At 32.0% G+C, this 14,047-nt stretch overlaps 1 protein-coding gene across 1 annotated transcript; it reads right to left on the bottom strand.

The window, feature by feature from the left end:
• LOC109829726 lies at nt 11,992-12,972 on the bottom strand. The gene has a single exon (XM_020396765.1). The coding sequence runs from the start codon at nt 12,970-12,972 to the stop codon at nt 11,992-11,994; it is 981 nt and encodes a 326-aa protein (XP_020252354.1).

Below are 14,047 nucleotides of genomic sequence, written 5' to 3'. Positions count from 1 at the left end.
CATTTTAAGATCGGAAGTTAGGTTTTGCTCTTCATAATCAGATCCGGAAGCCATTTGATTGAAGAATTAAAGAGCTAAAATGATTATTAGAGAGTATAAGAGAGTATAAGAGTGTAGAAGAGAGTATTAGAGAGAAGTAGATAAGTTTTGGTATGAGAAAAACAAATAAAAACCTCCCTCTATTTATAGAGGCACCCTTCTAGACAAATGACCAAAATACCCTTATTTTTGATCATTTGGGGGGTGGGGGGGGCAAAATGGTCAAAATAGCTAAAATAGCCGTTATAATTTCGGCCTATCCCGGCCCGGCCAAAACAATCATGAATGTGACAGTTAATGCCGGGTCGGGTCAGGCTGCTCGACCCGGACATTTTGCCCGGATAATGTTTTTATCCGGGTCGGGCCGGACGCCGATGAGGCAGCTCGTACCTGGGCCCAAAACCCTGTCTGGCCTGGGTTTTTGAGCCGGGCTCTGGACTGGCCGGGCTAAATGGACAGGCCTAACTGCCCCTCCTCTTGCAACTTAGGTTCTGACATCTTGTGACCATCATGCATGACCTCCGATCACCATTCCACCGATTTCGACTCCTTTCCCTCATTACGATCTTACTCACGCCCAAACCATCAACAAAATCCTGACCCTCACTGTTGTAACACCCATCGTCGGTAACCCTACCTCATAATGCGTAGACTCTCTCCATTCACTGGCGGCCTAGATGTTGTCACTACTGTTTGGGGTGAAAGTTGATTTATTTGTAGAATCCATTATAATTGTGTATCAATTATAAATTCAAAAGAGATAACCTTTTTATAAGATTACTCACTTATAATAATAAAACAAAAAAATTAAAACTCTCTTCAAACACACGCAGAGGACGTTTATCACCCGCTGCTTGCGTGAGATCTTTACTTGTACCGGGGACGCATTAGTCCATGGATTACCGCGGATCAGATCCGGTTGACAGAATAAAAATTTAATGCTCTTGCTTCATAAAGAAAACAATCGCAGAAGTGATAATCTCGACCAAGTGAGATTACGACTCTTCTCGAGAACAAAACAAAGTCTGATCTCAAGGAATGATGAAACGGGCCTCAGATCCTTCAAATAGCTTACCTTTATACTAGAGTTTGCCAAGATCTGCTAACTCTCCTCTAAAATTCATGGTTCACTCTCCAATTTGAAAGCACCTCGCCTCCAATTTTCAGATCCCGTGAATAAGGGCCCTAGGCTTGTAAGAAGCTTTGTTTTCAGATAAGATTTGATGATTTGGCCATATCTTCAGTTAATAATGGCCTAACGATGTTTAGATATGATATTCAAATAGTTGGAAGGCTCTGAAATAAACAAATCCTGAGAAAACAGTTAAAAACACGTTTTGAAGGTTTCGGGTATGAGTCAGTCCAACGTGACCCGCGGGCTTGGGCATCACCTTAAGGTGACCCAGCCCTGTGCGGGTCACATTAGAGTGATCCGTATGGTATTTTAGCCTTAACTCCCACGTCCGATCTCAGAATGAGGTGATTGAAGATGTATTAAAAAGCTGACGAAGAAAGATACCATGTTTATCTTTTGACCTTTTCCAGATTTGATGTGAATCACATTGAAAATAATATTTTTTCATGCGGGTCACTTCAAGGTGACTCGCACAAGTGCGGGTCACCTTAGTGTTACCCACATAGTAGTTTAGCCTTAACTCCCACACTCGATCTCGTAATGAAGTGATTCAAAATGATTTAGAAAGCTAACGAAGATAGCTATAACTTTTGTCTTTTGACCTTTCCCAGATTCGATGTGAATCACATTGAAAACAATACTTTTTCATGCAAGTCACTTTAAGGTGACCCACACAGGTGTGGGTCACCTTAGTGTGACCTGCATGGTAGTTTGGCCTTAAATCTCATGTCTGACTTCAGAATGAGGTGATTAAAGATAAGTTAGAAATCTAACAAAGAGATCTAAAACTTTTTTCTTTTTACCTTTTCTAGATTCGATGTAAGTCACATTGAAAATAATACTTTTTCGTGCGGGTCACTTCAAACAGGTGCAGGTCACCTTAGTGTGAATCGCACAGTAGTTTAGCCTTAACTCCCACATCTAACCTCAGAATTAGGTGATTCAAGATGAGTTAAAAATCTAACGAAGAGAGCTAAAACTTTTGTCTTTTAACCTTTTCCAGATTTGATGCGGGTCGTGCGGGTCACTTCAAGGTGACCCGCACAGTAGTTTGGACTTAACTCCCATGTACGACCTCAGAAGGAGGTGATTCAAGATGTGTTAGAAAGCTAAAGAAGAGTGATACAACTTTTATCTTTTGAGATTTTTCAGATTCGAATCACATCATGGTCAAAATATCACTTATTCGTTCGGGTCACCTCGAAGTAATCTGATTGTATTTACTTCATCATTTCACACATTTCGACGTTTCATGTGTGTTCTTTCGCTTCTTTTTTTATGGCATCGGATGATCCAGTTTGACTCAGATAATTCTCTCTGACTCGGATAATAGCATCCATCACATTCTCTCTATTTTGAACTACGTGCGAGAACCTATAGGTAATTTTTAACACCTACAACTGCCCCTCCTCTTGTGACCGCAGGTTCTGCCATCTTGTGACCATCATGCATGACCTCCAATCACCATTCCACCGGCTTCAACTTTTTTCCTCATTGCGGCCTTATTCGCACCCAAACCACCAATCAAATCATAACCCACACCCTGGAAACCCTACATCACAACGCATAGACTCTCCATTCACTGGTGGCCTAGATCCTGTCACTACCACTCCTCTCACAATTGTAGGTTCTGCCACCTCACAATCATCATGTGTAACCTCCTATTGTCATTGTCTGATTTCACTCTCCACTCACCGACAACCTAGGTTTGGTCACCAGTCACCACACATCCTCTCGCGACTGCAAGTCTTGCCCTCTCTCAACCATCATGTGTGACCTCTTACCACTGCTGCAACATCACCACCTCTTCAATCACCTGTGATTTGTTGTTCGTTGTCACCACTTTCAACTCATCTCCTCTGAACCCTTTGTTCTCAATCCACCATGAGTTAACATGGGTTGGGGGGAGAGGGGTGGGGTGTTGTTAAAGATAGTAATATATATTCTCTTGATAATATATCTTCTCTTTTAGGTAACATATAATCGTGTATTAGGTAGTGTATTCTCTACTTTATTTTTTACCTCTATTAGCTCTTTCCATACTTTGTCTTCATCTGTATAAATGCGTGTCACCATGCACATATGATCAAGTATTATTTAATATTTATTATAATAATCTACAGATAATATTAATCGAATGCACATTTAATACTATAGATTGGGTCACTAATACTTTCTCAATTATCTAGGGAGGTTTTCTTGTGACTTACAAAACTATGACAAAGTCCCAAAGAATTTGGACAAGCAGAAAATTTGGACATTATGTAGTCTTTTGAGAATATGAAATCGAAGTCAGGTGAGTAGTTTTGGGATCTAATTTCACGGAGTAAAACAAAATTTTCATAAAATTTACATATAGATTTGCAACCAATAGTATCAATAGAATATAATTCTATAACTTCTACTTACTCTAGAAATTACAGTTTATTTCTTTAAAATGTTCCTTGCCTAACTCAAGTATATGAGGAATCAAATTGGAATGAGCAAGGTATTCTTATTTTAATTCTACTCTAAAATTCTCCAATCTCTCAAGTATAGGAGGAAACAAATTGGAACGAGCAAGATATTCTTATTTGAATTCTACTCTAAAGTTCTCCAATCTCGCTTCGAACTTGCTTCTTCAAAGAAATTTTTTTAAAAATTTCAAGTAAAAATTAGGACAGTTGCTCTATCCAAAAGATACTCATTAGAGAGAGAACTAAACTGCAAGAACGACAGCTATGAAGAGAATTTTTAGTTCTATGTATAAAATAAATCTTATCGCTAGATTATTCTTTTGGATGAGGAGCGAATATTATCATCACTCATCGCAAATAAGAAAAATCACACGACAGCCCGGTTTATCGAAAAAACTAAGAACCCATAAATTCTTCTCTAATCCTGAAATACAAACTGAATATATGTAAAAATCAATCATATAAAAACATGTTCACCAGAAACTTTTCAAAAAGCAATCCACAGAAAGTCCACCCTGCTTTGGCAACTAATTCCCGCATTCAATTCTCGATTTTTTATCAATCAGCAACAGACATTCTCTAATTTATCATCATCGGGGCTGTAGGGAGAGGGATCTGAAGCTTCTTGAGGATTCTCTTCGTACTTGATGCCCTCCTTTTTGGATGGAAAGCCCTTGCCAAAGGTGAGTATAGTGCAATATATCAGATATGACATCAGGAATGGAAAAGAAAGTTTCATTATAAATTATTTCATGTCTCTTCGATCATAAAATCCCTACATTTATTTTCTTCTTCAAAATGAATCCGAATATTCTTAAGAATTAAATATTGAAGTGTTTATTTGTAGCTGTTTAAATTTTTTTATTTTGAATCTGAGCTCAAATCCCCCTCTCCAAATTTCCTTCAATCCGAATTTGAATGGGAGCATCCTTGGAATATTTACCCAATACTAAAAATATATCTATTCGGTTCAATACTATCTTATATACTATTATAAAAGTGTATTGGATGTTAAAACATTTCTTCCAAAAATGCCCTCTGAAACACATGCATACATCTTTAGCACATTCATACATGCATACATTAAGATATATACATACTTAATTTTTCATAACCTCCCTATTTATTACCACCAATTTCATTTAACCACCCACTAATAACATTCCCCACTAAGTCTTGAAAATACACACTAATAATAAAAAACATTACAACTATTCCTCTTCCATAAATCACTATACATAAATTACTATTATAAAAGTGTGTTGGATGTTAAAACATTTCTTTCAAAAATACCCTTCGAAACACATATATGTATACATCTCTAACGCATCCATGCATGTATACATTAAGATATATACATACTTAATTTTTTATAACCTTCCTATTTATTACCATCAAATTTCCATTTAACCACCCACTAATAACATTCCCCCACTAATTCTTGACATTACACACTAATAATAAAAACATGACAACTATTCCTCTTTCATAAATCACTATAAATTACTATAGAATCTTATCAAATTTCTCTAACCAAAATTCCAACTATTCCTCTTTCATAAATCACTATAAATTACTATAGAATCTTATCAAATTTCTCTAACCAAAATTCTAACTCTTAATCAATAAATTACTATAGAATCTTATCAAATTTCTCTAACCAAAATTCTAACTCTTAATCAAAATTTATTCAGATTGAAAAGTAAGGAGACACAACTACAACACTTACAAACTGTAAAAAGTGTGAGTGTGTCAATGGTAACATCACTGGTGGAGTACGATCAAATTGAATGAGAAGATGGTAATGCAAGCATCAGTGTAGCAATTTAGAGAGTAGAGAAAAAATCGGTGAAGGTGACAAAGATGGTGGTCCTTTATTTTATCAAAATCTACAGTTGTTTCTGATAGTAAACTAATTGGTTTTCCCTCCTTCCATCTTCGTATATGTTTTTTCCTTAGTGTGTAAATTGGTTTCTAGCTCCTAGGCATATTTGTAAATATGCTAAATTATTTGTATAGTCTGATTGAATCTCTGCATTATGCTTATTCTCGGGATAAAGAAAGCTTTGTCCATGGTAATGCATTATAAGGGTAATTGCTTTCACTCTATATGTGTAAATGGTTAATTTTTGTTCTATGGTTACTAAGGTAATACATTGATATTATTGGGTTATAAAGGACAAATAAAAAATGCAGGAATATCAATTTAGAAAATAATATAATTAGGTGGTCCTGAGGATGCTTATAGAAGGGATTACTAGTATAATTTTAAGAGTATTATTAATTTTCTGCTATTAATCTACTATGTGAGTATAATAGTTAATGTATGATAATTATAATATATATTAAAATCACATTAATATATAATATTTATATGAATTATTAAATATGTGCAATTATCAAATATAATATGAGTAAAAAGTTATTTATTTACCAATTCAAATAAATAAATATATAATATAACATATACAGTAATATAAAAAGTCGTCAACTTTTCATTATTCCATAGTCATCTTAACCCTCTTCATTAAGGAACTCATTTATGAAGGGTTACCCATTTCTCCATTAACCATCTGTAAATTGCATTATTATACCAAATAGGAAAAATTATACATAATTCCCTCTTCTATGTCTTGAGTTGCACTAAATCCTCCTCAATATAATAGCCTTAATACCCTTGAAATGCAATTTTAGAGATATAAATTGCAAGCATTAAATATAAATTGGGAGACTCTAAGAGCTAATAATAAACTAGAGAAGGTTTAATAATTTCTAGAAAGATAATCTCATGTAAATGTACTTGAGCTTGTTACTTTACAAGTAGTTTATATTTTATAATAGAAACATGTGTAAGCTAATTTTCTATGCAAAGAGTTATTGTTTCTGATAATAATAACTTATTCACAACCTCTTATAAATATACCTATGCAAAGAGTTATTGTTTCTGATAATAATAACTTATTCACAACCTCTTATAAATATACCAATTTAATCTTTATGCATTAAGTCCTATTTCATTGAATAAATATTAATTATTTATTAATTACTATAATATCTTAATACATATTCACTTTCTAACCTAATAGAACCAAAAGAATTCCAAAAAATTGATCAACAAGCGTGCCTACGTGCAACACACGTATACGACACTAGTGTACTATAATATGGCTCTAAGTTTACTTGGCAACTTCTAAGAGCTTTTCTCTCTATATATATATATATATATATATATATATATATATATATATATATATATAATACTCTCTTTAAAAGTACGAGTTTAAAAAAATCTTTCTATGGTCAATATTATTCTTACCTTTTTTAATATTATATTATTATCCTAATCTTTTCTAATTATCATATCTTCTTTGAATTGGTAACTAAATAATTTATTTTATTCATAACGAGACTTAACATGTTATTAGATAAAAGAGATATGTTTTATATAATTCAAATCCTTTACTTATTTCAGTTTATAGATAAATGTAAAAAAAAAACATATGCTAGCAAGCACATAAACATTTTGGACTTTGTAAAAAATATTCTTCAAGTTTTTTAAACTATAAAAACAACCCTACAAATGTAAAATTTTATTAAAAAACATCTTAAAAAGTATAAATTTTTACTTATTTCATTTCAGTGAGAAATCTAAAAAAATATATGCTAGCTAGAAACTAAAATTTTTTTGACTTTGAAGAAAATTCCTTGTAAGTTTTAATAATTGCAAAAATACCCCTAACAATTCAAAATTTATAAAAAAACACCTTATAAATTTTAAACCTATAAACACACTAAAAACCTACAAGTAACACAAACAACCTCAAAAAATTAGGAAATTTACAATACACACTCTAAACCTTTTATAAATTGTAAAATAAAACCTTTAAAATTGTAAAATTTACAACAATCCTGATAATTTCCAGCTTAATAGTACATTAAAAATATAAGAATTACTAATATCCACTACATAATTTATAAATTATAGAAAACACCCTTAAAGTTTTAAAAATTACAAATAAATCTTTAAAACTTAAAATTTTAAAAAAAAATACCTAGAGAATTTAAAACTAATAAGTAAATTGAAAGCATAGGAATTATAAATAGTCTATAAATAATTTACAATCTGTAGAAAAGGCCTATAAATTTAAAAAATTACAAAAAGCCCCTAAAATTCATAATTTATAGAAAAAACATTATGAGAATTTCTAACATATAAACACTAAAATAAGTATAAAAAATTACTAACAACCCCTAGAAAATTAAATTTTTACAAAAAATATCATACATCTTTTAATGGTATAGGTTTAGGAAAAACTTTTCATGGTTAATATTACACATAACTATTTTGAAAAGAACATAACTAATTAAAAATCTATTACACTTGAAATTTACAAAAAAATTAAGTTTAGTACATTGCAAATTACCCTTCCAAAGTTTGAAAAATTTTAATGATTTTTTGTAATTCCTTACTTTCAATGTAATGTTTAATTGTTTTGTGTATTTATAAATTATAAAAATTTAGGGTGTTTTTTACAATTTTTAAAGCTTTTGAGAGTGTTTATTTTGTAGTTTTCTAAATTTTCATTGTGTCTTTAGTGTAATGTATATATATATCAATCAATGATGATATTGAAGAGTAAGTCATTCTTAAGATTATTAGACCATAGTTAAGTGTGTATATCACTATTTCTAGACAATATAGTTTATATAAGCAAAATTTTTAGACAATCTACATAGTGGTTAAAAAGATTTTGACTTTAAAATACTATTTTTTATGAAGTATATTTAATGCGAACACATCATATAATTTTGACTATGGTCATCATAATTTTAATACGTTTGATTGGTTACTTATATATGTATATAGACTATAGATTACTTTACTTTCTCACATGAGCTAATATTTAATACTTAATAATTTAATTTATTATTTTTAAATTTAATATAAAGAGGAGATCTAATGACATTTATTTATTTATCCACATGATAATACAATCTCAATTCCTATTTTTTACTTTAAATTCATTCCTTAGTTACGCGTATCACATTAGTAACTAAAATAATAATCATTTATGCTTAAATTAGGATGATTATAGTTGGTCACTCACTATAAAATTTTTATGAAGATATATACCTTACTTTTTATAGCTATCTGTATTTCACATGTATATTTTATAAATTAGTTCTTAATTTAACATATTAAATTATTATTATTTTTTTAGAAATTTCTTCTTTGACTTTTGGACTGTGTAATCGCTATATCACCATTCTTGCGTAGAAAGGACCTCACTCTAAACATCTTCAAGCTAATGTTTGCGTTAAACTGAAGTATATACTATTACTACTATGTGTATATATTTTATAAGAAAATCATATCAACACTTTTTAAACAGAAGAAAATATTCTAACATTTGATATTATAAAAACTAAATATAGCCAATTGAGTGATTAGCAAAAGAGAGCTTATATCAGAAAAGTATGAATAATTAGATAAAGAGGAAAGGTAATGGCATTACCAATAATAATACAAATAGAAAACTATAATATGAAATTAACCAATTTTGTGTAGCCAAACTACTGGCTATAAGCATCGAGGTTTTCATATATATACTTTATCATTTATTAAAAAGGGTAATATAATCTTATATAATAAAATTGATTTAATATTAAATAGTAATATTACAATTATTAAGAAAAATTCTTCATGAACCAATATGTTCTTTACGATATATAAGGTATGCACTCTAAATTCTTGTGTCTTTTATAGAGCCAAAAGTTTGAATACGAGTCACTAACATGTTGATCTCATAATAACAAAATTCATTTAGCAGATATGGTTATTTTAGATGAGTTGTGTGTCCTATATACAGTACAATTAAGGGAGTTATAATAGCATTTTCCATCCACATCGTTTAGGGTAAGATTTGATAGGAACCTTGCATAAAAAATTTTATATTTAGAGCGCATGGAGAAAAATATCATAATCTCCCTACTCTAATTTCGTAGAAAATAATTCTTCATACTTTAAGTTTTACTTCTATGATACAGAGAATGAGCTATAAAATTAAATGAGAATATAAGATAATATTTTTTTTTTGGTCAATGAAATAAATTTTATTCATCTACCAAATTTTGGAAATGTATACACATCAAGTCTTTACCAGTTCATCTCTGGTAAGAAACAAACAAAAGAAAACACAGAAAAATCAGAAAAAACAGACTGTTTTTACATTTTACCTATTTTTTCTTTGATATGTTCAGGAATATCTTCATTTAACACCTTAGAAAAGATTGAAATCTTTATCTCTCTCACCAACTGAGCTGGTGTATGCATTTTCCTTTGAAAAATTCTTAAGTTTCTTTCCTTCCAAATGCAATAGACAGTAGCCGACAGTGTCATTCTCTTCATCTTCTTCATGAATCCCTTCCCTTTCAGATTTATACAATACCAGTTTATAACTCTATCCCAGCTGCAAGATCTCCATGAGTAGCCTAGCCATTCCATTATTTCATTCCAAATGAGAGCTGAATACGGACATTCAAAAAATAGATGTTTACTTGTCTCTTGTTGAGCTGAGCATAAGATGCATTGATTTTCATTTAGAATCCCCATCTTGCATAGTCTGTCTTTTGTCAGCAGCCTGGAGAGGGTGTTTAGCCATAGTATAACTGAGAAATTATTACTATCACCAAATTTGTTAAGAGCCATATCTCTAATTTTGAGTATTTGCCTCCACATCCAAGAGTTTGTCACTTTTGGTTGAACCTGCCATATGTCCAAATGGTGTATGTAGTTTTCATGTACCCATTTAATCCACAATATATCTTTTTTGGTGTGTATCATCCATAACAGCTTGATTGCTGCTGCATAATTCCAGTCCTTTGCAGTATATAATCCCAAACCTCCCATTTCCTTGTCTTTGCAAACATCATGCCAGGAGACTAAGTGCACCTTACTGTTCCATAAGAAGTCAGAGCACAGTTTATCAATTTTTTGTAGAACCTTGATGGGTAACACATAGTTACTTGTCCAGTAGTTTTGTATCCCTATAATGACAGATTTAATCAGCTGAATTCTTCCAGCATAAGATAGATTTCTTCTGCTCTGCCATCCTTGGAATTGATCTGAAATTTTGTTCAGCAAAGGTGTGCAATCTAGATGAGTGAGCTTTTTAGCAATTAAGGGCAACCCTAAGTACCTGACTGGCATGGAGCCTTCTGAGTAATTCAGTTGAGAGCATATCTGTTCTTTAATAGTATCTTCAATTCCACCCAAGTAAACTGCACACTTGTTTGGATTAGCCTCTAACCCAGATACCCTGCTGAATTCTTGAAGACAAACATGCAATTTATGAATGGAGTTCATATCAGCTCTGCAAAACAGCAACAGATCATCAGCAAAGACCAAATGTGTTATTCCCATTCCAGAACATTTTGGATGATATTTGAACAAAGTGTCAGTTCTGAGCTTCTTCAATCTCCTGGACAGATATTCCATCCCAATAACAAACAGGTATGGTGATAAAGGATCCCCCTGTCTCAATCCTCGTGCTCCTTGAAAATAACCATGTAGAGACCCATTGAGAGATAGAGAGAATTTTGTAGTAGTCACACAATTCATAATCCATCTAACCATGTTATCAGGAAACCCCAATCCAGTTAGCATAGCCTGAATAAAACTCCAGCTTATTGTATCAAAAGCTTTCCTCAGATCTATGTTGAGAGTAGCCCTTGGGGATATGTGCTTTCTACCATAATGCTTGACAAGCTCATGTGCAAGTAGGATATTGTTTGAGACAATCCTTCCCTTGATAAAGGCACTTTGTGCATCATCAATAATGTGTCCTATAACTTTCTGAATTCTAGCAGTAATTATTTTTGAAATCACTTTATAGACACAATTACAACAAGAGATTGGTCTGAACTCAGAAGGTGAACTGGGATTTAGTACTTTAGGGACTAGTGTGATAGTTGTTGTGTTGAGAGAGCCCAGAAGTTTACCAGACCTGAAGAATTCCTGGACAGCTTTAATCATGTCTTCACCTATGATGCTCCAAGCACTTTTGAAAAATGATGCACTATAGCCATCAGGTCCAGGGGCTTTTTCATCAGAAATTGCAAAGACAGCTTGCTTAATCTCTTCTTTAGTGATATGAGATCCTAGAGTATTCCTGTGAGAATCTGTGAGAACAGGACCATTCAAGATAACTGCAGAATCTGGCAATGTTGTGTGCACTTTACTACCCAGCATTTTCTTATAGTATTCCACAAGCTCTGTGGCAATATCTGGCATATCAGTAAGTCTTCTCCCATCTTCTGAATATAGAGTTAACACTCTATTTTGATGCCTTTTAGTTTTCATCACTGAATGGAAATATTGTGTACACTTACTCCATGCACAGCCCAACTGATATTTGCTTTTTGTCTGTGAAATGATTCCTCACATTGAAGCAGTCCATTGTATTTTTGAATACATTCCTTTTCTTGAGAAATAAGATCCTTATTAAAAAGATCTAAATTCAGTTGTTTTTGAACTCCAATCAACTTTTCTTTGGCTCTAAGAACTTGCTCTCCAATATTCATAAAATGTTTCTTGTTCAATTCTTTGAGAGCATGTTTCAACATTTTGAGTTTGAAGTAGATCTTGTACATGTTATACCCTTTAACTTCTTGCCTCCAAACAGAGTTCACAACTGTTAGAAACTCTGGGTGTTTTGTCCACATTTTGTAAAATCTAAAGGGCTTTTTACCTTGAAAATCTTCATCACCAACAGATATAAGAGCTGGTGAGTGATCAGAACAAACTGGAGTTAAGAATTCCACTTGACTTGATGTGTAATGATGTAGCCATTTTTCATTAATCAGAATTCTGTCAATTCTGCTCCAAACTCTAGTATCAGCATCTTGTTTATTATTCCAAGTATAGAAACATCCAATGGATTTGATATGAAGCAACTGACTGGATGAAATAAAATTCTGGAGGTCTTCTGTATCAGCTTCAGTTGTAGATGTTCCACCTAGTTTTTCTTCAGCACTCATAATTGCAATGAAGTCACCCCCAACAATCCAAGGACAATAAATATTGTTTTTGAGACTAAGCAAATCTTGCCATAGTTTTTTCCTATCTTCTTTTTGATTTGAAGCATGTATCACAGACATTATACATGAGAACTTGTCATTATTCAATTGAACTGAGCAAGTTAAACACTGATTGCTTGAATTCACCTTTTGAATTTTCAGAATATCCTTGTTCCAAAGAATCCAAATCCTGCCATTCTCAGCTTCCTGCACATTGGAAGTCCAACTCCAGTCTTTAGCAACTTTCCTTGCTATCTGCTTCATTTTGTCTTCAGAGAGTTTAGTTTCTAAAAGAGCTATAAGGGGAAGATTGTACTGATATATGAATTGCTTGACAATCAGGTGTTTAGAGGATTTATTAAACCCTCTAATATTCCATATAGCTAGATGCATTTCATTGATTTCCACCCCTGTCAATATAACAAGGGTCAAATTCATACATATGAGAAATATAAGATAATATAAATATGAGCGAAACAACAACTAAAAGTTAACGTGAATATGAGTCAAACCACCATAAAATTTTTAATAGACATATTACAAGTAAATTCATATATAAAATTCCTTTATGTATTGAAAGATCACACATCTTTTAAGGACTTCAGGATACTAATAAATAGAGATATTGTACTAGATTAATGATGACTTTGAGTTGGGAAATTTTGTGCAAACATTATCTTGGTTTATCTCAAGAGAAAACAATAGAATTTTCAAAATATCTAGTCTGTCTTAAACATACTTATTTGTATGTATATTGTGCAGTTGCTACTACGTTTACAGGTGACACACAAGCACATACACGTATACTTAATCATACTAGTTGAGATGCACGTGCAATGCACGTTGTTAAATATCATAATTATTTAAATTGATAAAAATAGAATAAAAATAAAAAAGAAAACAAAGTTTTTTGTAGGATTGATTGTCAACTCAATAATCTATCTCTCAAATAAAATATTATCATTATTTCCTTCAACCCAGATAGTGGCCTCGTGATCGACTATTTGTGAGTTATAAACACATTAATCTAATACAACATCTATGTTTATTAGTATCTTGAAATCTTCAAAAGATGGGTGATCATTCAATTCGCAAAGGAATTTTGCATATGAATTTTTTTGCAATATGTTCATTAAACTTTTAGTTGTGGTTTCACTCATATTCACATTAACTTTTTATTGTGGTTTCACTTATATTTACATTATCTAATTATTCTCATTCAATTTTTTTGCAGTTGTTACTACGTTTACAGGTGACACACAAGCACATACACGTATACTTAATCATATATTTGTGGTTCTATTATTAAGGGAAAACATGAAATTTAACTTATCTCTTC

Source organism: Asparagus officinalis, chromosome 2, assembly GCF_001876935.1.
Source record: "Asparagus officinalis chromosome 2, Aspof.V1, whole genome shotgun sequence".
Classification (NCBI taxonomy): Eukaryota; Viridiplantae; Streptophyta; class Magnoliopsida; order Asparagales; family Asparagaceae; genus Asparagus; species Asparagus officinalis.
Note: the sequence above shows the minus strand (reverse complement) of the source record. Positions and strands in the feature narration are given on the sequence as shown.